We start from the raw sequence: 22,924 nt of genomic DNA, 5'->3' as shown, positions 1-22,924 counted from the left end.
CTTGCTGTTTTCAACCAGCCACCAAAGTTCTCATGGCTCCTTGACCTGAGATGACAACTGTCTCCTCCAGGCTGAGACCTGCTCCCCAACTCTGCCCCCTCCCACCAGGCAGGTCACATGGTCGCCAGGCTCTGTGGGGAGCTACTGCCCCAAAGACTGCGAAGCGAGGCCATTTGGAACTAGATGCCACCCCAGCTCTCATTACAATATCCAGCTCAAAGGCATGTGTTAGCCAGTGGCCGATACAGACCAGAGCTCAGAACAGTCTAGATTTTAGATTTCCACGTGGGGTTCCTTCTTCCACATAGAACGTCTCTAAATGTCTGAACTCCAGATTCCCAAGTTACGCACATGATAGATTCCTGCTCTGTTTAATATCCTGTGTGCCACGGACAGAAAGTCCCATCTCCAGCCACCGGCATTCCCGGAATACCTTGGCTGTCTCTTGTTTCCTTCCAGTCAGGGGGGCACCCCATCCTAGAGGGTGCTCTGAGACCCCACCTCCTAGAGCCCAAGCTCCTGAGTGGCAAAATAGGTTTGGAGGAGGCATGGCTTCCAGTCCCCCCAAGAGCCCAACTTCTGAAGCACCCTCTGCACTCGAATTAACCAACATCGTCCAGGACAAGACTAGCCACGAGCCCACAGGTAATACGTCATCCGCACTCTAGTGGAGAACGTCACTCTGGCCTCATGGAACGCTGGCCTCGTGCAAGAAAAGCAAGAGAGAAATATTAGCGCAACAAAAGACAGAGGCTTCTTAGAAGTAGGAAGAGACCAGAACAATCTCACAAGTAGGTGTGACCGGGGAGATCTGAAGGGACTGCAGACACTTTCCAAACACCTAGAACTGCAGAAACCACCCTAGGAGAGTCATGCGGAAAGCTTTAAGTCTCTAAAATGAGACCCTCCTTAAAGAAAAAAAAAAAAAAAAAGGCACTTCTGAAGGAAGTCCAGGAGGGTGACTCAAGTGACAAAGAGCCCAGCACAAAGCCTTTCAGGACTAAGTGACAAACGTGAACAGACTGCTGCACGCCCTTGGTCACGAGGGTCCCGGCAGGGAGGGGAGAGTGTGACTGCCTTGCTGGACTATAAAAAGCAGAGGAATCCCGTGGATGGAGATCACTGCGCCCCGGAGCAGCTGCCCAGAGCAGGGGCCTTGCAGTGGAAGAGACACAAGCTCCTGAGGGCCACACGGAGGACACAAGGCCGGGGCCTGCTGCCCGCCCGCAAACACTTTAAAAGAGGAGGAGGAGGATGGAGGAGGCAGCGGAGGAGGAGACGTGTTAAGATGAAATAATGCACATCACATGCATGGGGACTCAGAGCAGAGAAACTGCGCGCCCGCACCCAGCAGATGACTTACAAATGAATAAAGGAGCCCCCCACTTTTACCAGCGGGGCCAGACATACCACTCGGTAAGAAAATGGGGAAGGGGAGCGATTCCACGCCCCCTCCCAACGCTGCCCGTTGGAGGAATTCGGATCAACGAGACCCTGTAGGGGGACAAAATGTAGGACTGTCTTTTTCACACCACTTGCCTTCCTTGGAAGTCCCTGGTCCCATCAGTGAAAGGACAGCCAGGACAGTTTTCCTTTTGTCAACAGGAGGAGCCCCTGACTGCCTCCTCCCACGACAGCGCCAATCGGCTCTCTTCCTGGTTTCCCGTTTGGAAGGAGGCGGGAAGTGCAACTCGCCCCAGGACCACCGCCGGCGGGCAGTGCCCTTCTGATTGAAGCGAGGCTGCATCCCCAGCGGAGCCAGCGCCCAACGTGGCCAGGCCTGTGCTTTTGTACATTTCCTGCACTTCCTGGCAAAGACCAGGCCTTCTCACAGGCAATGCAGTGATGTGAGCAGACTCCGAGCTGTTTGTCCTAACAGGTTAAAAAGTACTTGGGGACTAGGGTTAGCAGTGAGGCGTTGGATTATTTAGGGCGGGGTAGGGGTCTCGACCGGAAATCAAGTACCACAAAGGTCCTAAGGCAAGCAAACACTAGGCATCAATCCCTCAGGCAAATTCACCAGGCGGCAAGAGAGCCACAGGTCTTCCGGAAGGAGTCACCCCCATTCCGTCCCTGTACGGGGTTGGCTTTCAGCAAATAACTGTTGCCCAAAGCGGGGAACGGTGCCCCGGGCCAAGCCTCAGCTTTTAAGATGATTTTCCTACTTCTCCATCATCTCTGGCCTTGAGTCCTCCTGACAAGAGCAAGAGAAAGCAGCTGTCATCCAGGGCGGACCACCTTGCCAGCAGGGCTCCTGGGTCGCGACGGCCATGAAAATTACACAGGAAACACTGCATTTCCGAATCCTAGAATCTTTGGGCTTGCTCAGGACTGTTACTACCCACTGTTCTCTGCTCAAGGTGGGAAGTGAATCTTTCCGACATTAAATCTTTCCCAAGCAGGTGCCGTGCTGGCCCCGTGCTCTCCGAGTTGGAGGAAACATCCAGGATTTATTCGGCGCTGCAATAAGGGCCGCTGCCGGGTGCTGGAGTCGGTGAAGCCCCAAAGGCCTCTGGGTGGCAAAGGCCAGGCCGTAGGCCAGCCCGAGGGGCAGCGGGTCTGCGGGGAGCAGCAGCCCAGCACCATTACGACCACGGACACCGCAGGCAGAAGACAGGGAGGCAGCTAGTTGGGTGTGTGGCCCGGTGGCACAGGGTCTGGTGGCAGAAGCCCCAGCTGCTTCGTGGTGTGCCAAATGATCACACCACAGGATTTCAGACCGGGGAGTCTTTGGGTCAGAGTGCGTGTTGGGAAGGTCATGGGCCAACATGGAGAAGCAGGGAGGCTGGAGAGAGAGCAGGTCAGTGAACGGGCAGATCAGAGCAACGTTTCAGACGGGAGCGGCTTGGTGTCCAGTGGGAGACGAAGCGTCCTAGTGACGGCCAAGTTCCTGACATGGGGGCTGGGCGGGCAATAGGCTGCCCCTCCAGAGAGGGAAGAGGGGAAACACACGGGGGGAGAAGCGAGGACTTGGGGACGGCCATCAGAACTGAAACACCCACGGTCATCGGGATAGGAGTGTACGCAAGGTCTCGAGCCCACAAAGCGGTCTGGGCTGGAGGTGACATGTGAAGCCAGATACAGGCGCGAAGACGGCCCAGCTCCAGAGGACGAGGGATGCTGGGGAACACAGTGCAAAGAGGGCCTAGGATGGAGCTCGAGCAACCACGAGCTGGGAAACATCGGACCAAGGAAAAGCAGCTGGGAAGACACGGCTGCAGAGGCAAGAGCAGACTGAGAAGTGACGTCGGCAGCCGGGGGCAGCAGTTACGTGTTGACCAAAAGGAAAAAGCCCTTCACAGTGGTTTGAGGGTCCATCACTTTTTAGGAATAAGTCCAGTCTGGATAAAGCCACCCCTCACATCGCAAGGGCAGAGAGAAATACAGAAGTGTGTAGAGGACCCAGGGAGCAGGAATTTCCTTAACGGGGCTGTCTACAACGCCACCTGTCACTGCAGTCACCGTAGACACGAGGTTTTCCCGCAGAGCGTCACGTACAAATGGCGTATCAGCACTCCATAAGCGCGTGTTTCTCCTTTGCACCAAAGACTGTACACGCACGCCACTCACTGGACCTCTCTGTGCAGACGTCCTCCCTATGTCGGTAGCCAGCCCTGGGCAGAGTAACTGAAGGGGGCTCTTCTATGCGTCATCTTTATCAATGGCCATCTTACCGCTTACAGTGGCCATAAGGCAGACATTTTGTCTGGCTCTTTGATTCCTAAGCGTCCTCGTGGAGAGGGGCCGGCTATCACAGCTCCGGGCTCAGCCAGAGAGGTGGTGTGGGGAAGAACCCACGGCCTTGGAAGGATACGTGACCTCAGAACTTGCAAGGAAGCCAGCTGCGAGCCACATCTGCGATGTACAATTATCCGGGAGCCACATGAACAAGTATAAAGAAACAGGTGAGAGTCCTTTCAGTGGCAGTGTACTTGCGCTACGACGTCCGAAATATCACCCCTGCAACGGGTAGTCCGTGTGAACCATGTGAGACCTACCTTCTTTTTCCCCATCTTATGTCACTGAAATCCCGTGTGTAGGAAAGACGTCAAATTCAACCAGACTCATCCGAGAAACCTGTCCATGCTTGTTTTCAGGACAAGGTAAAGGGAAGACCGTTTCTCCGAATGCTGTTATTCATTTGAAATAAATACTCCACTGTGAAATCACAAAAAAGAGTCAGCAGGACGGAGACAGAGGAGAAGGGGGCTGACGAGGGCCTTGGAAAAGCCAGGGTCCAGCCAATGGGGCGTCAGCATCAGCCAAACCAGCACCAGAGCCCAATTTCTAACCCCCCTTCCTTCCTCATGGTGCGTTTCCTCTTTCTCCTTTTAATCTTCCAACAGCCCTATGAGGAAGATGGGATCCATCCCATTCTGCAGATGAAGAAACTGAGGGCCAGGCAACTGAAATTACTTGCTCATTGCCAGTGACAGCTACTGGACCTGGACCCAGACCACGCCTCGCCCCAGCTCCAGGCGTCTTCAACCAGCTGCTGGTCAGGAACAGTCAAAAACTCCACAGTGAGACCAAAGCGAATATCAACTGAGTCGCTGAACACGTACCCACCTAATAACGTTTTAAACAGCACCTCCCTTTTCTACAGAGCTCAGTTTTCAAAACATGTGTGCACATGTTTGCTCACCACGCAGGGATATACGTGACTGCCTTAAGGAACGTTCTAAAGATGTCCAGCTACCGTCCAGAGGGCTGGCGGGCCACGGTCACGTCCCACGTCCTTCCACTACCCATGATGCCTCCCTCAATGATACCTGATTCGTGTCAAGTACAATTTTTAAATGTCAAGACTACTTAAAAACATATTTTGGTCTTTCCTCAAACTGGGGGATGCTCTCATATAGGGCACAGTTTTAATCAATCACACATGTGACTTTAGCACAGTGCTTTCTTCCAACCCTAGGACACAGGGGGGTCTCCAAGTGGCCTGACGGTACCCCCAGCTCTTTGAGGGCCTGGCTGCAGCCAATGGGACCCCTTCTCCTACAAATCAGATGTTCATGTGCATGCTGATCAAATGATACAAGTGTGAAATGTGTCCTCGGTCGAAGAAAACATCCTTTTTCCTGCATCAGCCCTGGCTGGACGAGAACGAAAGCAACTACCTGCAGGGTCTGGCCTTTGATTTGATACTTTACAAGGCAAGCCTACCAATTTGGGATTTCTTGGCTCCCCGTAACTGGCCAGAGTACATGGGCTTCTTAGGTCTTTAACCATTAACAATAGCTACTTACAGCTAGCACACCGATTTCCAACCAGGGAGCGAAACCTTCTTGGCCAATATACCTAAGCATTGCCGAAAGGAATAGGGCAACGGCCCAGAGTCACATTTTAATACCAAAGAACCTGGCTGTCAAGGTATCGATCACAACAAGACAAGTTCTGTTCCACTCGTGAGAAAAGAAACATATTGCAGATAAACACACAGGAAGCTTCAAAATACCTCCACCTGACCCCCCAGGAGCAGGCAACACATTTCAAAGTCCTTCCAGTAAGTGATTACTTAAGACTTGCACAAGTCTTCAGGAAAGAGGTAGAAGAAAAAGGAAACAAAGCGCGGGGTGCACAAATGCACCTCGCTACACAGCTACCTGCAAGCACGGCGAGAACCTGGGACCCCTGGAAGCTGGCCCAGGGTTCTCCCACGTTGCCCAGGGGCTCACCAGAAACCAGGACAGCCAAGCATCAGATTGTCATCATTAAGGACCAAGGACAGAGTGGTCACCCCTTTCCCTGGAAGTGAGTTTGCTCTTTATTTTTCCTTTATTCAACTGTCTACCAACGAGATTCATGTGAAAAAAGCCCTGCTGGATCAAAAAAATATCCTCCCACGTCAAGGATGAGAGTTGACATGTAAGGGCTCACGTGCTTCCAACATACCAGGTCACCTTTCCCACAGGAATTCAAAGCAGAAGGTCGGCAAGCTTCTAGCCCAGAAGGGCAGCGCTTCATTCCCACTGATTTCTAGTGTGTGATTTGAATGGTCTTGACCGCAGCCATGATGGCCTCCCACCAGCACGCCACCCTCCTGTGTTTGCTGAGAACCCAGATGCTACAGAAAGCCAACCAAAACCCCCAGCCCCCCTCCCCGCGTTCCACACATCCTAAATGCCACTGCCCCCACCCCGCAGAGCACGTGCACTGACGAGGAGCGAGGGGAAAGGAGAGGAGGACAGAAGGCGAGAGGCAGAAGAAAAAGGGTGACTTACTTTTCTGGCAGTGATTTGTGGTCCAGCAGCGGTAGTTATACTCATTGTTGATGGTGGTCTTCTCACACAGTGGCTTCTCCTCCATGGTCCCCGGACACAGGTCCCCGCATTCCTTCGGGGACTTGTTCCCCACGATGTAGTTGTTGGAGACGGCATCGAGGATGAGGGACCAGTCCACTGTGGACAGGTAACAGAGGTCGGCATTCTTCTCGATGCGGATGGCCCCCCGAGTGATGTTCCTCAGGTTGTAAAGCCCGATGTCTTTGAGGTTGGTCATCTCGAAGATGACCAGGGCGTAGTTGTAGAAGAGCTTCCAGCCGCGGATGACCGTGAGGTTGGGGAAGAGGTCGCCGAGGCTCTCGAGGCCGGCCACACGGAAGAGCAGCAGGTACTCGGTGATGACGGTGAGCTTGGGGAAGCGGTAGCTGCGGTAGTCCTCGGCCTTGGAGATGAGCAGGATGTGTAGGTACCCCTCGATCACTGTGCAGTTCTCCAGGCGCTTCAGCTGCTGGTAGTCGTTGCGGATGTCAATCCCAGGCCCGCAGACTGCAGGGACACAAGAAGGCGAGGGCGGGACACGTGTGAGTTAAAAAGAGGCCATTTTTGAAACAATTTGCCAACCCACCGTAGGGGCAGTTTTCAGGACATCTCTGTAGGATCATTGAAAAACAAGACTCCATTCTGCACGGCCGGCCGCCGTGCGGTGTGGGCTGCAGGCTGACTACGTGGGGAGCGAACCGGTCAGTGGGCATTTACGAAGCGCCGCCTGCGGGCCAGACGCCGTGCAACGTGCTCACCAACCATGGGAGACGCCATCCCCAACCTCTGAACATGCAAACCACAGCTCGGCCGTCAGGGTTGCACAGGAGCACGTACAACCCAGGCCAGCCGGACTGCACAGCTCCCCACCCCTCCTGCACAGCGCCGGGTCCCAACCGCTGAAGGACAGCTCAGCAGCCCAGTAGCCACAACTTAGTACCCCGTCCCGCCTCAAGGACACCCAGCTTTCAAGGCTGCACTGAGACTGCGCTCTTCCATGACTTGGAAAATAGGGACTCAAAGAAGCATGTGCCATGTTTCCTGCTATCATTTGACCTGGGCCAAATGGTTCTCCTCAATACTGCATGAATGGAGATAGAAAGACCAAGTTAACAGACAAAGAACGTGTGGTTTGTCCGAATCAAACAGGTATATCATCCCAACTTTAATGAAGTGTTTTATTAATCAAGAAAGCATACTTCTGGTAGACGGGTTAGGTAATAGACAGCAAATAGAGAGTAAAAATCGTCAATAATCTCAACAGCCAAAGATAATCACTGTTAACACCACCGATGCCAATTGTCCTTTCTGCATAAATAATTTAAGGTAAAGGATATCAGACAATAATATAACTTTCTCAAACATACTTCCTTCACTTAATGTTTACCAAGTCAACAAATGTCCTTCTAAATCCTCACCTTAAGAAGGAAACAGTAATTTCAGGGTATGCCTATACACCATGAAGTCTTCTTTTTTCTTTTTAACCAATCCCCTGTTGTTGGACATTTAGGTTACCTCCAGTTCTTTTACATCACAAACAATACCCGAGTGAACATTCCCAGCAGACATCCAAGACTATTTTCTTAGGGTAAATCCCCAGAAGTGGAATTGCTGGGCCAACGCATTGGCCAATTTTAAAGGCTTTTAATAAAAATGGCCTAAAAACTAGAAGACTTGGTTTTATTTTAAAACTTCTAGCCAGGCACACATGCAAAGAAAACCCTTGGTTACTCGCCTTTCCTGGGATATATATTTTTTAAATCCCGAAACCGAGCATTAAAGCGTCTCTGCAGAGTGAAGTCTTCTGATTGAGGTAATACACTCATTTGGAGGACACAGTAGGAGCTGCATGGAAAAAGTGCCTGTCCTCCGAGAAGACACATGGCTAAAACCCATGATACACCCCTGCCATCCAACGCAGGAGCTGGTAGTGGGTACAAGTCCACTCTAGTCCGGTGTGACTGCACTGAGCAGGACAGACAAGGGTCACTGTGGAGCGTCCTGCAGATAGAGGCCCTTTCTGCTCAGTGACCAGGGATGCTCTCTGAAGGGTGAACGGGCTTCAACACTGGACCTACCACTCCAGAGGCCAGAGACAAGGCAGGACGCGGTATGCTTAACGGGCAGCAAATGTTATGGTCAGGGACACAGACCAGCAGAGGAAATGGGGCACGTGAGTGATCCAAACCACAGGTGGGAATGAAGGCTTTCGTCTTGGGAACAAGGCCCCTCCTGAGGCTCCCAAGGGTGCTTCTACAGGATTAATCCGGTGGTCACTGCAGGTCAGAGACCACTGGAATGGAGAGAACCAGGTCTCCACCAGATGGCCGCCACCAGCACGCTCTCAAAATCAAGAACTGTCACCCAGCTTGAGTGTGAGTCTTTCTTTTTCCTTTTGTACTATTTTCCCACTCAGCCCAGCCTAAGCATTCAGACTCCTTCCACGCCGCTATAAATTAAGTCTATTGGTTTGCCCTTACGTAATAAACAGAAGTTTCTACGGAAGAGTACTTCATTCAATCTATTATTGCATTCAATGTGTATTTGATCAGATTATAAAGTGTTAGGCTTTGATTTGTTTGCTACCATTTGCAACAGACCAAAACATTCAGCGCCCAGGGAAAGAGCCAGAAGACGCATAACCAAAGTTTGCTGAGCTTTCATATCGCAATCCAAACACACTGGGGAGACACCAGCTTCCCTCTGCCTCCTGCCTCCCCTCCATGGCCCCCAGAGACCACTCAGCTAACAGAAGCCACACGACAGAGCCGGAACTGACAGCTCTTCCAATGAAAGAGACGCCTCCACACTGGACACTTCCCCCCCATTTATACAAGAAAAAAAAAGGAAGAAACGACCCACTTATTCCTGAAGAGACGATAAGCCCAAAGCCACAAAGGGCAGGGCAGGACCGGGCCCCCAGCTGTTCGGGATTTTGTGAGTGATAGCTTCGGTCTTTGGGATGTTTTGCGATAGGGACAGAAATGGGAAAACCCGGCTGGACGGTTTATGATAGCACCACGTTCAAAAGGCACAAGCCACAAACAGGAAAGAGACTGTAACGTGCTTCACTTGTGTTGCGAGATGATAGAAGCACAGGGGGGAGGGAACAGGCCACACCACGTGTGAAGGAGACATGCCCTTGCCATCCTCCTCATCAGTGATTAAAGGGCCATCGCAAAACATGGTTTCTCCCTTTTCAAAACCACAGATATCCAAAACGCTAGGAAAACTTGAGGAAAGGCCTTGGAATATGAGCGCTCAGGCAGGCCTGTGAAGACTAATCGCAGCTTATGAAACGAAGGCCAGCAGGAAGCAGGGGAAAGAGGACAGCTGGGAGGCAGGGGCAGTGGACAGGGACGGCAGAACCGGAACAAATGGAGGACCCCCAACGTGGGGAGCAGGGGGCATGGGAAGAGAGGAGGGTGGGAGGCCCTGTTGGCCTGGTACCCAGGTCAGGCCACCTCACAGGGCGTCAGGCAGGCGGTAGGGGAGGCCCTGGGGGGTAGAATTCACTTCCCCAAATAAAGTCTTTCAGTTGAAAGGAATACTGCTCCCCCCCAAATTCCTAGGTGTTTGTAAAACATCAAAAAGCAGAATTCCTGCTCTCAGGCCTGACGTGAGTCGCACAAACAAACTCTATGTATTTGGAAACTAAATCCCTAAGAACTGTTAATAAGAGAAGGGCTGATGAGAACGCCCCCAAGGCTGCACATGTAGGGATCTGGAAGAACTCCACAGGAAACCCAATTACAGCTTTCTTGTATGTTCTACATTCGGCACGATCTGGGGTTCTAGAAAACAGAACATGGAATGACCTGGGTCTATGGCCCAGAGTGCCATTTACGGGCTCCTGTTCGCAAGGGGGCACACCCCACCTCTGAGCCTCATTTTCCTCATCTGTACAATGGCTGTTACTACCTACCTATCCTAAGGATCCAGATACGTGCTTTGGTACCCTGAAATAACAGTAATAAGCTCTAGGCAATGTTACTACATAAATTCAACATTACTAAAAACATCCATCCATTCTGGTGCCCCAATCTAAATATTACTAACATACAACAAAGGGGGAGAAATGAGCAAAATCACCGATTGTCCTTCTGACGCCTTTCCTGGCAAGACCCTGCCAAGGGGCCCATGTCTGGGGAGGTCAGGAAGCCTTCTCAGATGATAGGAGCCCTGAGGATGGTCTGAAGCATGAATGGTGGAGGGGCAGGGCGCTGAGACAAGCAGAGGGAGGGGCACACACCCGGAGGTGGCTGGTGGCACTTCAGGGGGACCCCAGGGGTACAGCCCGTGTAGAGGGAGAGGAACAAGAACAACAGCAGGGCAGACACTAGAAGGTGGATTGAGGCCAGCGGGTGCTGAGGTCAGCTTTACCTTCCAGGTCCAAGGATAGCCTTTGAAATCCCGCGCGTGCACAGAGCCACGAGAAGGCTTGTTACAACACAGAGTGCAGGGGCCCGAGAAGACGCACGTCTAACAAGCACCTGCCTGACGTTTATCCTGCTGTCCTCGGAAATACTCCTCCCCCACCACCTGTCACTCACCTCCCCACCCACCCACCCACACGAGCGGTGTGGTACAGGTAAAGCCTGTACCTGTGTATCTTAATTGGATCTTCATTCGACCGGAAAAACCCCCAAGCAACCCAGACACTATGCTTGAAACACAGCAAAGCTGAAGGTAAACAGGGCGGAGAGGGGGTGTCTCCAGGTCCCGTGGCTGCAGAACCTGCCGTCCTGTCCCCAGATCATTCGAGATCTGAGCACACCCTCCATGAGATGAGCTCAGGGAAAGGGGTGGCGTGGCTTTTTCTCCGACCACTCCTCCTCAGTGGACTGCAACTAACCAAAAATCTCCGAGATGGTGAGGAGGGGAGGCAATGTTATGATAACAAACACTGATACTGCTTTCGTAGAATTTGTTACAGTAGAGTTGTCTGTGTACGTGTAAACAGACACATTCACGTTAAACGTTTTATCTTAACGTGTCAATGAGAGTAGGTTTACGTTGTACATATACGTGTAGCTCTCACACAGACAACAGTCCCGCCACCTGACACAGTCAGTAACAAATGCAATCACAAGAGCGTCAGCTACTGCATGACGCAGGTGACTTTGAGAACAGAAATGAAAACTTCAGTGTCATTTTCAACGTGCCAATTGTTCTTCACCGCCCCACATGACAGCCATCTCTACCGTACGTGGAACCATAAGCTAAAAACCCATGCACACAGAAGACGTCCTGAGGCGGGCCACATGCGGGCAACGCAGCAGGTGCTACAATGTGGCAAGGAGCTTCCAAAGATCAGGAGATGCTTACATCCTGCCTCCCCCACTGAAGAAACGGACACTCTTCCAGGAATGAACCCAAAGACTGGACGCAGCACAAGCCCCGTGTCCCCAGCACGTAAAGCATCTGGAAGCGGACAGGTGGGTACAGAACAAAGCTGGATTTGCTTCAGAGGAGGAGCACCAACTGTTTTCCTGGGGCTTCATGAAAACTATCTGGCCTGCTCTGACCGTGACACCAAATTCCTTTCTGAACGTAAAATATCAAAAGTGCACCATTCCCTCTAAGTCTGTATTTTAAAAGTGCCCTTCTACGAGCCTCTCATCTTTTCTCATGATTCCCAGTTCCGATGGCTGGTGGCCTTTTAGACGAAGGAGACTTTCGGATGAAGAGACTAGATTTTCCTGGTTATCCCAAACCACCACGCTGTACAGTCCTTCGGGGTGGGGGCAGCCTCCACCACCAAACAGGCAGCACCCCAACCTCCAAATGGTGAATCTGTGCGTCCAGCGGATGGCGCTGTGAGGCCCCCGGCACTGGGGGAGCTGAAGGGAGACCCAAGATGGGACAAGCACACTTGCTGCAGCCTGACCTGGAAAACAATGTGCTCCGTCTGCCTTCGTTTCGCCTCCCTCACGACTTCCGTTTCCTGCTCAGAACCAGGCTAACCTTCCCGATATAAGCCAGCCCTGCGGCCCCTCCTAGCTCACTGGTCCCCTTTGTAGAACAGGTTACATCACTCCAGCTAAGAGCTCACATCCTCATTTCTAAAGTATGTGACTTAGCGCTACAATGTTCCAGTTTCCTCAAGTGACCCGGACGCCTTCCGTTAGCCGGTTATCCAACCTAAACAAACAGATAATCGGTGCAGAAACCCCACTTCTCCGTGTCCCTTCTCCCCCCTCCGCTGCCCCCACGTGAGCACGCGTGGCACATTCTTCCTGGAGGTGGTGTGAATGAATTGCTGCGGCTTTGTATCTGACCTTAGAGCCTTGCTGGGAGGGTTGGGGGGGGGGCGGGGGGCTAGTCCCCAGGACCAGGTAACTCTTGGTCCCATCACTAACCCCACTACTTGGCCTGCGGCCGCTCACCTCATTGCTCTGCGTCTCAGCTTGCTCATGACTCAGGGGGAGGGCTGGGACTACATTTATTCATTCTTCCAACAGATATTTCTTAAAACCATCACCGTGTGATAGTTAATATGTACCTTCCAGGTGCCAGGAAGTCCGCAGTGCACAAAACCAGCACACTCCTGCCTTCATGGAGCAGTCAGGCCCAGGGGGTCTAAAGCCGCCCCACGCTGTGTCCCCCACGGGCTGGATGGACACCCAGACCAAGATGATACCCCTGCTGGAGGCCGAATGAATCCCCTGTGCCCACCACGGAGAACCATCACACAGAACACGAGAGGAGACCGGCTCTCTGACGCCCATCACAGGGGTCGTCCAAAGCCACACACAGCAGGAGCTCTCAGAAAGAAGTGTGCCGGGGAGCAAGCTGCGGAGGTCAGGAGTAACCAAGTGGGGCCGTCCCGTCTCCCCCCAGCCCACCCCCAGAGTCAGATTGGAGCAGCGAAGAAGGAAACGGTGGGAGAGCAGGAAGAGGCAAGGCATACCATGGGAAGCGGGGAAGGGCAAAGGAAGGCATGGAACAGAAGCCACTAAAAAGCCAAGGGAACACCCAGCACTTAAAAAGCAATGGAGGGTCTGGGCATGAATGGGATAAAAACACGCAGTTCGGGAACAGTCATTCTGGCCCTGGGTTGTAATGGGATAAAAACATGCAGTTCGGGAACAGTCATTCTGGCCCTGGGTCGTAACCCACCAAAAGCATAGGGGGTTGTACACCCATCTCCACGGCACCGTTATTCACAGGAGTCGAAAGGTGGAAACAACCCAAGTGCCCATCAACAGAGGACAAACAAAATGTGTCCTACGCATACAACGGAATATTATTACGCCATAAGAGGGAAGGGAATTCTGACACATGCTACACACGGGTGAACCATGAGGGCATTAGGCTGAGTAAAATGAGCCAGTCACCAAAACGAAAAACACCATATGGTATGATCCCACTATGTCGAGGGATCAAATTCATGGAGACGGAAAGTAGAACAGGGGAGGGGAGGAAGGTGGGGAGACAGCGAGTTGTTGTTGTTTAATGGGTACAGCGTTTCCATTTTGCAAGATGAAGAGTTCTGGAGATGGGCTGTATAACAACGTGAATGTACTTGACATGACTGTTTACTTAAAACTGGTCAAGATGATTTGATGTTATGTGTATTTTGCCACCCTTTTTTTTTTTTTTTTTTTTAAAGGGACAGGGGAAAACGTTTCCTGCATTTTATTCTGCGCCTCATGTGGGTCACACCAGGGTGAATGGGTGGCTGCAAACGGTCCGGGCAGCCCATCCACATCCAAGGACTGAGGAAAGCAGGTTCGGCCACAGATGGGGCGGGCATTTAGAAATGTCACCAGGCCCCAGCACAGCCAGAGACGTCCACACACAGCGGGCCCTCAGCAAGAGTCTTGCACAGACTCCCCAGGGAAACGGGCTCTGGGCACGCGAGGCAGAGACAAATAGTCAGACAGGTAGGCGTCGGCATACACTTCTATGAGGGCTGGGCAGAAGCTAAAACCCCACAGGGAACCCACAATCTCTGCGAGGTAGACTGTGGCTGAACCACACCATCTGATATGACTGAGGGCAGAATTCTCACCCTATTTCATCGACTTTCTAACTCTGGGTATTCGCGGGGCGCTTCTCACTGCTAGATGCACCTGCACCTCCACAGAGCTCTTACCTTATAAAATGCGGTGGAGGAGGCATAGGGCCCCATCACGCTCCAGCCTGTCCCCCAAGCTCCTGCCCCCCTAAGTCATCACCCCCACGCTTGCAAAGGCTTTGCATCTTCTACGACATATACAGTTATTCTTCTGCTCTCTACACGTCCAGATCCACCCCTCCCCCAGAGGAGGGCTGTGAGTTCCACTTTGCACTTTGCCAAGCGTCTGGAGGCTGATCATATCCCAGGGTCCTTGGTGGAAGCATGCAGTGATTTGTACCAAGACCAGGCAGCTTCGGCAGTTGGGGTTTTCCCGTCCCCTAGGGACAGCAGCCCCAAGGGAACCACTGCCTGCCTCCTGCCTCCCCTTCCAGGCCCTGGCTCCCCAAAGCATCAGCTAACCCCTTTCTCCCCAGCCGCTCAATCCTGCTCTCGTCCGGACAGCGGCCCGACACCCGAGCCACCGGGGCGTCACGTCCCCACTGTATTATCCAGCAGTAGTATCACCCGAAGGCAGAAAGGAAAAGAGACACAGCTGCAAAGTGGAGCTATGGACCATAAAATAAACCCTGAACCATCATACACCACAGTGATGGAAGTTTGGGAGGTTTGGTTTCTTAAACCATAAGGATGCTTTAAATTGTTAGATGGGGAGGGCACTGGATGACGTCCACGGTGCCTTGTTTAAATCCGTAGCCTTGCTGACAAGGTGAAGCAATATGAATTATACTTGAATAGCCTGGTCTGTGCAATTCACTCTCCGAAGGGATGATTAATGAACAGCATTGGGACGGTCTCTAGAGAAAGACCACGGTGCTCTTTCTACGTCCCCATGTTTCAACATTTTTTATCAATTACTTGAATGATGGTGCAAATAAAGTGTTGATCTAATGCGAGGCTGACAAGTCTCCAGCAGCAACGGCAAATCCACGGGATGACAAAGGCAAGAGCTAAAAAGATCAACAGATTGGAACGGCAATCGAGAGGAAATTATGTTATTTGGACACTTGGGTGCAAAAAAAAAGAAATGCACAAATGTAGGAGGTGTGAAAAAGACTTAGGAGAGTTAATTGGATAGAACTTCTGTGTGTGATGATGGGGTGCTGTGACCGCCAAAAAAAAGTCAGGTGGTCTTAAACGACACTAAGGCATAGTGGAGCGAGGGGTCACAGGAGAGGACCTCCGAACTGCGTTTGTGTCTCCACACTTTGGAAGAGAAGACAGTGGATGGGAGGACATCCCAGGGACAGCCAGCGTGCTGCGGGGAGATGAAATCCATCTCCCGGGGAGTGGCTGCAGAAACGCAGCACGTGGGGGGCCCCAGGGAGAAGGACTGGTCGGTGCGCTGTGCCCCTGACAGGGGAGGGGGACCCAGAACTCACACCAACACAGAGTGAGCGCTTTGGGCTCATCTCAGAACACACAGTAGGATCGATCTGAAAGCAGGCAGGGCTGCCGAAGGACGGAATAAAGGAAGGCTTGTGTGCAGCGGCACGTTCCAGAGACTGTCCGGACTCCAATGACAGCTGGTCACCTTTCCAGATGCTATTTGTCCCTGTTTCCGGCTGAGGAAAACAAGGCTCAGAAAATACCAACTGAGCCACCTGGGGTAACTCCAGGGGTCAGGCTGGCAAGGATGCTCCAGCTGGGTCCCTGTGCCTGCGGGGTGGGGGCGGGGGTCTCCCCCACCGACAGCCAGGCGCCCATCCTGGGCTCCCCTTTAAAGGCTTCGAGGGTAGACACCTCATCAACCCCAATGCCCTGGCCCCTCATAGGAAGACAACAAAGGAAGCCTGTAAAGATCCTTCCAGATGTCCCCACCCGTATGTAAAGGGACAGACACTGAGGGGGGGGAAGCCACTATTGTGTCTGGCCCCCTACTCCACTGAAAAGCAGACAGTTGCCACGATTCCTCTGCAGAGCATCCAACTCCTGTTTGCTTTTCACAAACCACGGGGGACACGTCGAGACAGAACACACAATCGCAGCCGAGTCCAAGGGCCCTCGCTGCACAGGCCCTGCTTGTTTCCCGGGGAGGACAACTGCTGCTCACCACCCTCCCTGCGTTTCCATGAATCACACGCCCACCTGCAGCTCCACTCAGACAGCTTTCCGTCCACGCACCCTTCACGCACCGATCCCACCTCGAAACGGGGCAGACTTTCCTCCGCCCGTCAGAGACGCCGGTCCCCAAGACGCCCTTAATCTGATGCTGAAAGGCAGATGACACAAACACGCCCTGAGGTACAGAGACTTTACCACCCACTCGTGGAAAAGAAAAATCTGTATGCTCTTCCACAACCATCGAGAAGCTCTTTGTTTTCTTTTCTTTACAAGTTCAGGTGGAGAATAGTATAATTCTCAAGTAGATGGAAAACTGACAAGCACCAGCGGCTCTTGCTTTTAGGGCCAACCACGTAGTGGGGTGTGAGGGGCCAGAGGCAGCCACCAGCATCTGCTACCCCCCACCCCAAATCAAGCCACCCGTTCTCACCCAAGCCTTCTGGTCGAGCAGACTTGGGGGTGCTGGGGTCGGAGCCGGCTGAGGTCCCAGGGGAAGGGGGCAAAGTCCGACCGCCACCTCCACTCACTCTGGGAAGGTGGCAGATGTTCACAAAGCCACACGGGGTGCAACCGGGGTCCCAGAGCCTGTCCGAGGCTCATTCTCATTGGTGATGGGGTCATGGGCACACAGGATGGTGTCGTGAAGCATTAAAGAGCCTGGCAGGGCCAGTACGTGGGAACACAGGGTGCCGTGGGCTCAGCCCTCTAATAAGCTCCAGTTCAGTTTCCCTGTGCCGACACCAGCACACACTGTGTTACCTGCGCACAGGTCGGCAGCACAGCACGTCATGCAGACAAGCGCTATTACACTAAAACAAAAAAACACTATGGAGACAGAAAGCGTGGCAGTTACGTGCAAAAGGATACATGGAAGTGCTGCTTGGTGCTGGTGACAGACACATTTCCAAACGGTGAACAGAAACGCCCCAGCAGCAGCTGAGCAGCCCCACGTGGAGGGAGTCAGTTCTCCCATTTCCCCTCCGTAGGAGAACGCAGGCTGCAGCCCTGAAGAATTCTACCCGAGAAAGGAGATGACCACTCTATCAGGAAACAAAGCTCGGGGACGTGGCCTCTGCTGGAGGCGGGGGGGGGGGGGGGGCAGGAAACCAGGAGAACGGAGGGCCGAGTCTGCAGCTGGACAGCAGCCACACTCAAGAGCTGTGTGGACCAGCCTTCCCAGCGACCCACATGGAACCTGGCTCAAAGGATGGCATTCAAATGCAGTTGGTCTGCAAAGGAGATAAAAGCCTCAACAGAAGCCTCACACCTCCACAATGGGATGGGACGTGCTGCCCCCACATGCAGGTGGCACCCCTCACCCGCCCATGGCCAGCAGTACCTCTGTGCCTGCTGCCATGTGCCCAGCCCAGACCCAGCCCTTGAGGCTTAAGGCGTCTCCCAGGCACAGCCGGCAGGTGGGCGGCAGGTTCGTGGGCAGGAAGTAAAGGGTGTTCCCAAGGGACCGGGCAGGGCTGGCGGCTCGTCCACCCAGCCCTGGGATTAGGGGACACCACTGCCCACACTCTCTAGGTCCGTGCCTTGGGCGAAGGAACAGGAGACAAGGTCCTGGCCACAGGTAATGACCCTGGAGACGAAGGACCTCAAGTTGTCCCACAGCTCAACCAGCCAGGCCCACGTCACCTTGAGGCCCCTCATGCTTCGAAGATGTCTCTCCCCCGCCAATAGCCTCCAAACCCTCAGGCAGAGCCAACAACTGAGGGGCCCCAACTCGGGGTGCCACGGATTCAGTGCTTTCCATTTTTAAAAGCTGGGGCCTGTGCTGTGACCAAGGAAAATGTCGTCAGGAGCGGTTGTGAGAAAGAGTTTTTAGATGAAGGCTTTGATTCCTTGAGGGGAGAGCCTTCCGTTGTTTATCTATCCATCGGAGCTTGGGACTACGCAGATGTTTATCAAATGTCATTGGAGAGCCCCGTTCTCGTGGCCCCCTGACGTGAAGGTGTCCGGGGCACTGTAAACACACGTGACACTGTAAACACACGTGAGGACATTTTTAATGTATAGGATTAGCAAAAAATTACAAATCTCGTAACGCCGAGCTTGAGTGAGGACATGGGGCAACGGGGACTCCCCGACTTTCAGGAGGAACACATGTGTATAGACGTTTTGGAGGTCAGCGTCCATCCCCAAAGCCAAATGCCCATGACCTTGGACCCAGGGGAGCAGGCACAGAGACTCTTCTAGGGACCCGTCCCTAACATAGCTGGGGTCAACAGATAAATGTCTAAGTATTCCCTAGAATCTTATTTGTAAAATCAAAACCCAGGAAACAACCTAAAGGTCCACCTTTGAAAGAAAAGGCAAGGTCTCCTTACAGGGATCAACACAGAGCAATGAAAACGAACAGAGTGTCACCAGGTTGCCGAGTTTTGTAAACGCTTTCCAACAGAGAAGACCCACGAAGACCCCCTCAGCCCTGGTGGAGGTTATCGTCCCCGGGGATAAGTCATGCTGACAGCATGTTCCCTGGATAGGTTGACAGGGAGGGCACGTCACCTCTGGGGTCTGTCCCCTTACCCCTCACCGCCCCACCAAAACCCATAATCCCAGTCTGACCGTAGAAAACCATCAGACAAACCCAAATTAAGGGACACTCTGCATAAAACCTGACCAGTGTTCAGCAAAACTGTCACGGCCGCCAAAACCAAGTCTGAGAAACTGTCATAGGGCAGAGGAGGCAAAGGGGACATGACCACTACATGCAAAGCGGGATCCTGGGACGGGAAAAGAACACTGGGCGATGGGTGAGATCTGCCCGCATCGAGCGTTGGGGGTAATTAAATAATAGGAACGTCGGAAGGCTGGTTTCTCGGTTGTGGCCAACGGACCACGGGGATGAAGGACGCTAACCGGGGAAGCGGTGAAAGGCTCTGTAGGAACTCTGTACTGTCCTGGCAGCTTTCCTAGAAACCTACAACTATTCTAATCAAAAAACAATTATTTAAAAATAAAGAGAGAGAGCGAAACAGGACAATAGGGATTCTGCTTATGTTTTGAAGAAACCTATCCACGCTGCCCTGTGGCTCCTTTGCCTGGTCACCTGCCCACAAGTGTATATACACACACGGGAGAAACCACCGCGAAGCAAACGCGAAACTGTGGCAGTGGTGACCTCTGGGGGCGGGTGGGCGGGGACTGACAGGTGCCAGGGAAGGACAGGGAGAGCCACCCTCTATCTACTCTGTGCTGCTCGACTGTTTCACCTTTCACAAGGAGCCTACCTTCACCTATTACTTGCACACGCAAAACCATTTTAAAAACAACGTAGATCCCTCTGCTACAGGAAGATAGCCAAGATACATTACATTGAAAAACCACTAATTGTCCATTTGCGTGTAAAATACCCAGGACACGCTGTGTTGGCTCTGCAGAGTGACTCCGTGCAGAGCTTACCTTTGGGGAGTGGGATGAAAGGGGGGAGCGTCCTAGGAGAGAAGAGTAAGGGGGGGCCTGACACGGACGCTCCTTACCTCCCATCTAAGTGTTTTACCAGAAGTGTGTCTTTTTTATAGCAATTATCCTCAAAATGACAATGAATCCACACAGTTCATGCCTTACGTGTTCCATTTTTTCAGCCCCAGACCAGATCCAAAGGAGCCAACAAACACTTTGTAATTCTGCTTCTAGGGCCGCCCCCCCAGCCCGGACCCCCTGCCCACAGCCCAGGGGTCACGAGAGGTGGGAGGAAAGAGCGATGGGGGAGCACGCTCAGAGGTGGCCCCCGGTCCTCAGTCACACATTGGCCGGACCGCTGGTAAAGAATCTCTCTGTCCAACAGGGTCTGGCGGGTATCACGGCAACGGGAACCTGGCACCTTGCACCCATGATGGCAAGGTGCTCACATGCTTTCTGAATCACCTTTCAACTAGGAGTGCACAGATTTCAATACTTTGGATTCATACTTTGATTAGTCGATTTATGCCCACTCCCTGGGTCCCCAACTGGGGTCTCTAAAAGCCTCCCGTAATGTCCATAGCTGCTTCTCTCTGCAAACAACATCAAAAACCAACAGAAAGAATGGTAAGCGATCCAGAGGGAGGAAATAGCCCAATGAATATGAAAAACGGCGATTCCATTTTGCATTTAAGAGCAAGTGACTTAATTTCACTAACATTGATTTTGCGCGGAGCAATTTAATTTGGCTAACACTGGCTGAGTTTCTGCTTACTTGACGGTGACATCTAGGCAAGCCACAGTCACCATCCACTGCACAAAGGACGGGAGGAGGTGATGGGGGGATGTCCACACAGAGATGCTGATGAGTGGGAAGCATGCCACCCCTGAGATTAATCCTGGTTTTAGTTTTTAGGTCCAGGATCTCTCCGAAAGTCTGATAAAAGCTGGACCCTTTCTCAAAAAGAAAAAAAAAAAAAAAAAAAGATCACTAATCCATAGTCTTGAGCCTGAACCACCTGTAAGGCCATTTTACAGATGAGTAAACTGAAGTCTAGAGAGAGAGATGAGGTGACTTTGTCAAAATTCCCCACAAGCTGGTGGCAGGGTGGAAATGAGTGCCCTGGTCTCATGCTGCCCAGCATAGATGTTTCTAGAAAACCTGCAGCAGACCCAGCAGACGTTAGCCTTGGCCCTCCAAAACATTCCCACATGTGCCCATGCGGCACAATGGTACGGGCAGGAAATAACAGCCTTGTAACATGCATACCCAGATGACAACCTGTGCAGTGAGCAAGAAGGGGAGACCCCCACTATGTATTGGCCACTGTGAACTTGGGCCAAGGCTGGAATTCACAACCCAAACCTTGCTCTCTACCCATCTGCCACAGTCGTTGGGGGGCATCACGGAGAGCGGGGAGGGCCAACTCTTAAAATACATGTTTGAAGGGACCCTGGGAAGACAATCAGCAAATACAGACGTGGTCAGAGCCAGTCGGGGCGGCTCCCAGAGGCCCAGGAAAGAGGCTGTGGAGGACACAGAGCTGTCCGAGGAAGAGATGCCCCAGAGAATATAAGGAAACAGATGGCTGCAGGGAGCCACGGACAGAAACCCGGGCAGACCCAGGGCCCCGATTCGCCATAACCCCCTGCACTAACCAACCCTAGAAGCTGGGGTTTGTGCTCTTGTAAGTTGCAGCCCCAGCAAGGACTCGGGGGTGGGGGGTGATTCCTGGGGCCTAAAGAACACAACACCCCGCTGCTGGGCTCATGTTTCCACCAACCAACATTTCCATTCACCACCGGAAATCATGGCGCTGTTACCTGTGAGTTCAAACACAGCCTCATGCTTTTCAAAAGCCAACAGTTCCAGCTGAAAAGTCAAATGGAATTCTGAGATGCTAGGAACCAACCTTCAGATTTCCAATCAAGCGAAATTCGACCCTCCACTGTACATCGGGTGGAATGGCCAAGAAGTGGATAAATTAAACTAATATGAAACTGGTTTCCACTTAGGTCTGTAATATGACTGGGACCCATAAAACGGACTTTTCTCATTACACTTGGCTGAAGAGCTTGTTTTAGATGAATTTGCAATTTTCCAATTATGTTAACAAACGGCACCCAATTATGTGCAAGGGGCAGGACAAAATCAAAGGCATGAAAAATTCAGGCAGGGAAAGATCAAGTGTGAAGGGTAAAGCGAGGAAGTACAAACATACAGCGTGTGGAACATACAACATGGGGCCCAACTCCTCACAAAGTATCCCAAACAGCCTGAGGCTCGGGGGATAACATAATTTGCTCCAAATTAATCACTAAATATCGGCGCTGGGTGGAATACAAACCCAGATTTACAGAGGCCAAACCCCATGCACGCCACGCTCTCACCCATGTAGGGTCTCCTCTGGCCACCAATTTTTCTTTCGACTCTCCAACCTGGAGCACCCCAACGGCCAAATTTTGCTTCTTTAATAAAGTTCCCTGCCCTCATCTGGATAAGCTTTAGTTATGTTTGTAAAACATTCAGGAAAAGCCATAAAAAGATCTTCACTGAGGGTTGTGCTAAGGATTAAGTATTATTCAATAAACCACAGCGTGCAGGTTGCCAGCTGACGTCTAGTTATAACCTGGAAAGCGCACTGGCGGAATACGTTTGGGTTTTGGGGGGCGGGGGGGTTCTATTTCAATTTCTTGGTATCATTTACATTCATCTGCCTCCCCCCCTCCACCATTAAAAAACGTAAAACAAAGAGAACTACAGTTAAGACACAACCAGAGTAGGTGGTAGCTTATTATGATAAACAAAGTGACAAAACATTTTTCCAGCTGTGATAAATGTATTTAAGATCGATCGTAGAGGCTGTGGGAACTACAACTGAAAACGATCAAAATTACAAGTTGTTTGTAACACAATTTACGTCTTTGAAGCTTTTATTTTTTAGGCAGAAGTTGTCTCACGGAAGAGATCGTTTCCTTTCCTTTTTTTCAAATTTGAACTTCTTTTTTTTTTAAACTTGTGACTTTTTTGAGGCTGTCAACACATCGAAAGTGATTTAACAACTGGCTAAAGGATGGGTAGCGCCTTCTGCTAATGAAC

At 52.0% G+C, this 22,924-nt stretch overlaps 1 protein-coding gene across 1 annotated transcript in view; it reads right to left on the bottom strand.

Annotated features, from left to right (window-relative positions):
* IGF1R (insulin like growth factor 1 receptor) overlaps window positions 1–22,924 on the bottom strand; it is a 258,431-nt gene that overhangs the window by 205,575 nt on the left and 29,932 nt on the right. Inside the window, exon 2 of the mRNA XM_019726667.3 lies at window positions 6,228–6,773. Coding sequence (XP_019582226.1) covers window positions 6,228–6,773 — 546 coding nt within the window. The remainder of the gene's footprint in view (window positions 1–6,227; window positions 6,774–22,924) is intronic.

The sequence above is a fragment of the Rhinolophus sinicus genome, chromosome 13 (assembly GCF_057876585.1).
Source record: "Rhinolophus sinicus isolate RSI-liver-muscle chromosome 13, RSI-T2T, whole genome shotgun sequence".
NCBI classification, from domain to species: Eukaryota; Metazoa; Chordata; class Mammalia; order Chiroptera; family Rhinolophidae; genus Rhinolophus; species Rhinolophus sinicus.
The sequence above is the reverse complement of the archived record's forward strand: the minus strand, read 5'-3'. Positions and strand labels throughout refer to the sequence as shown.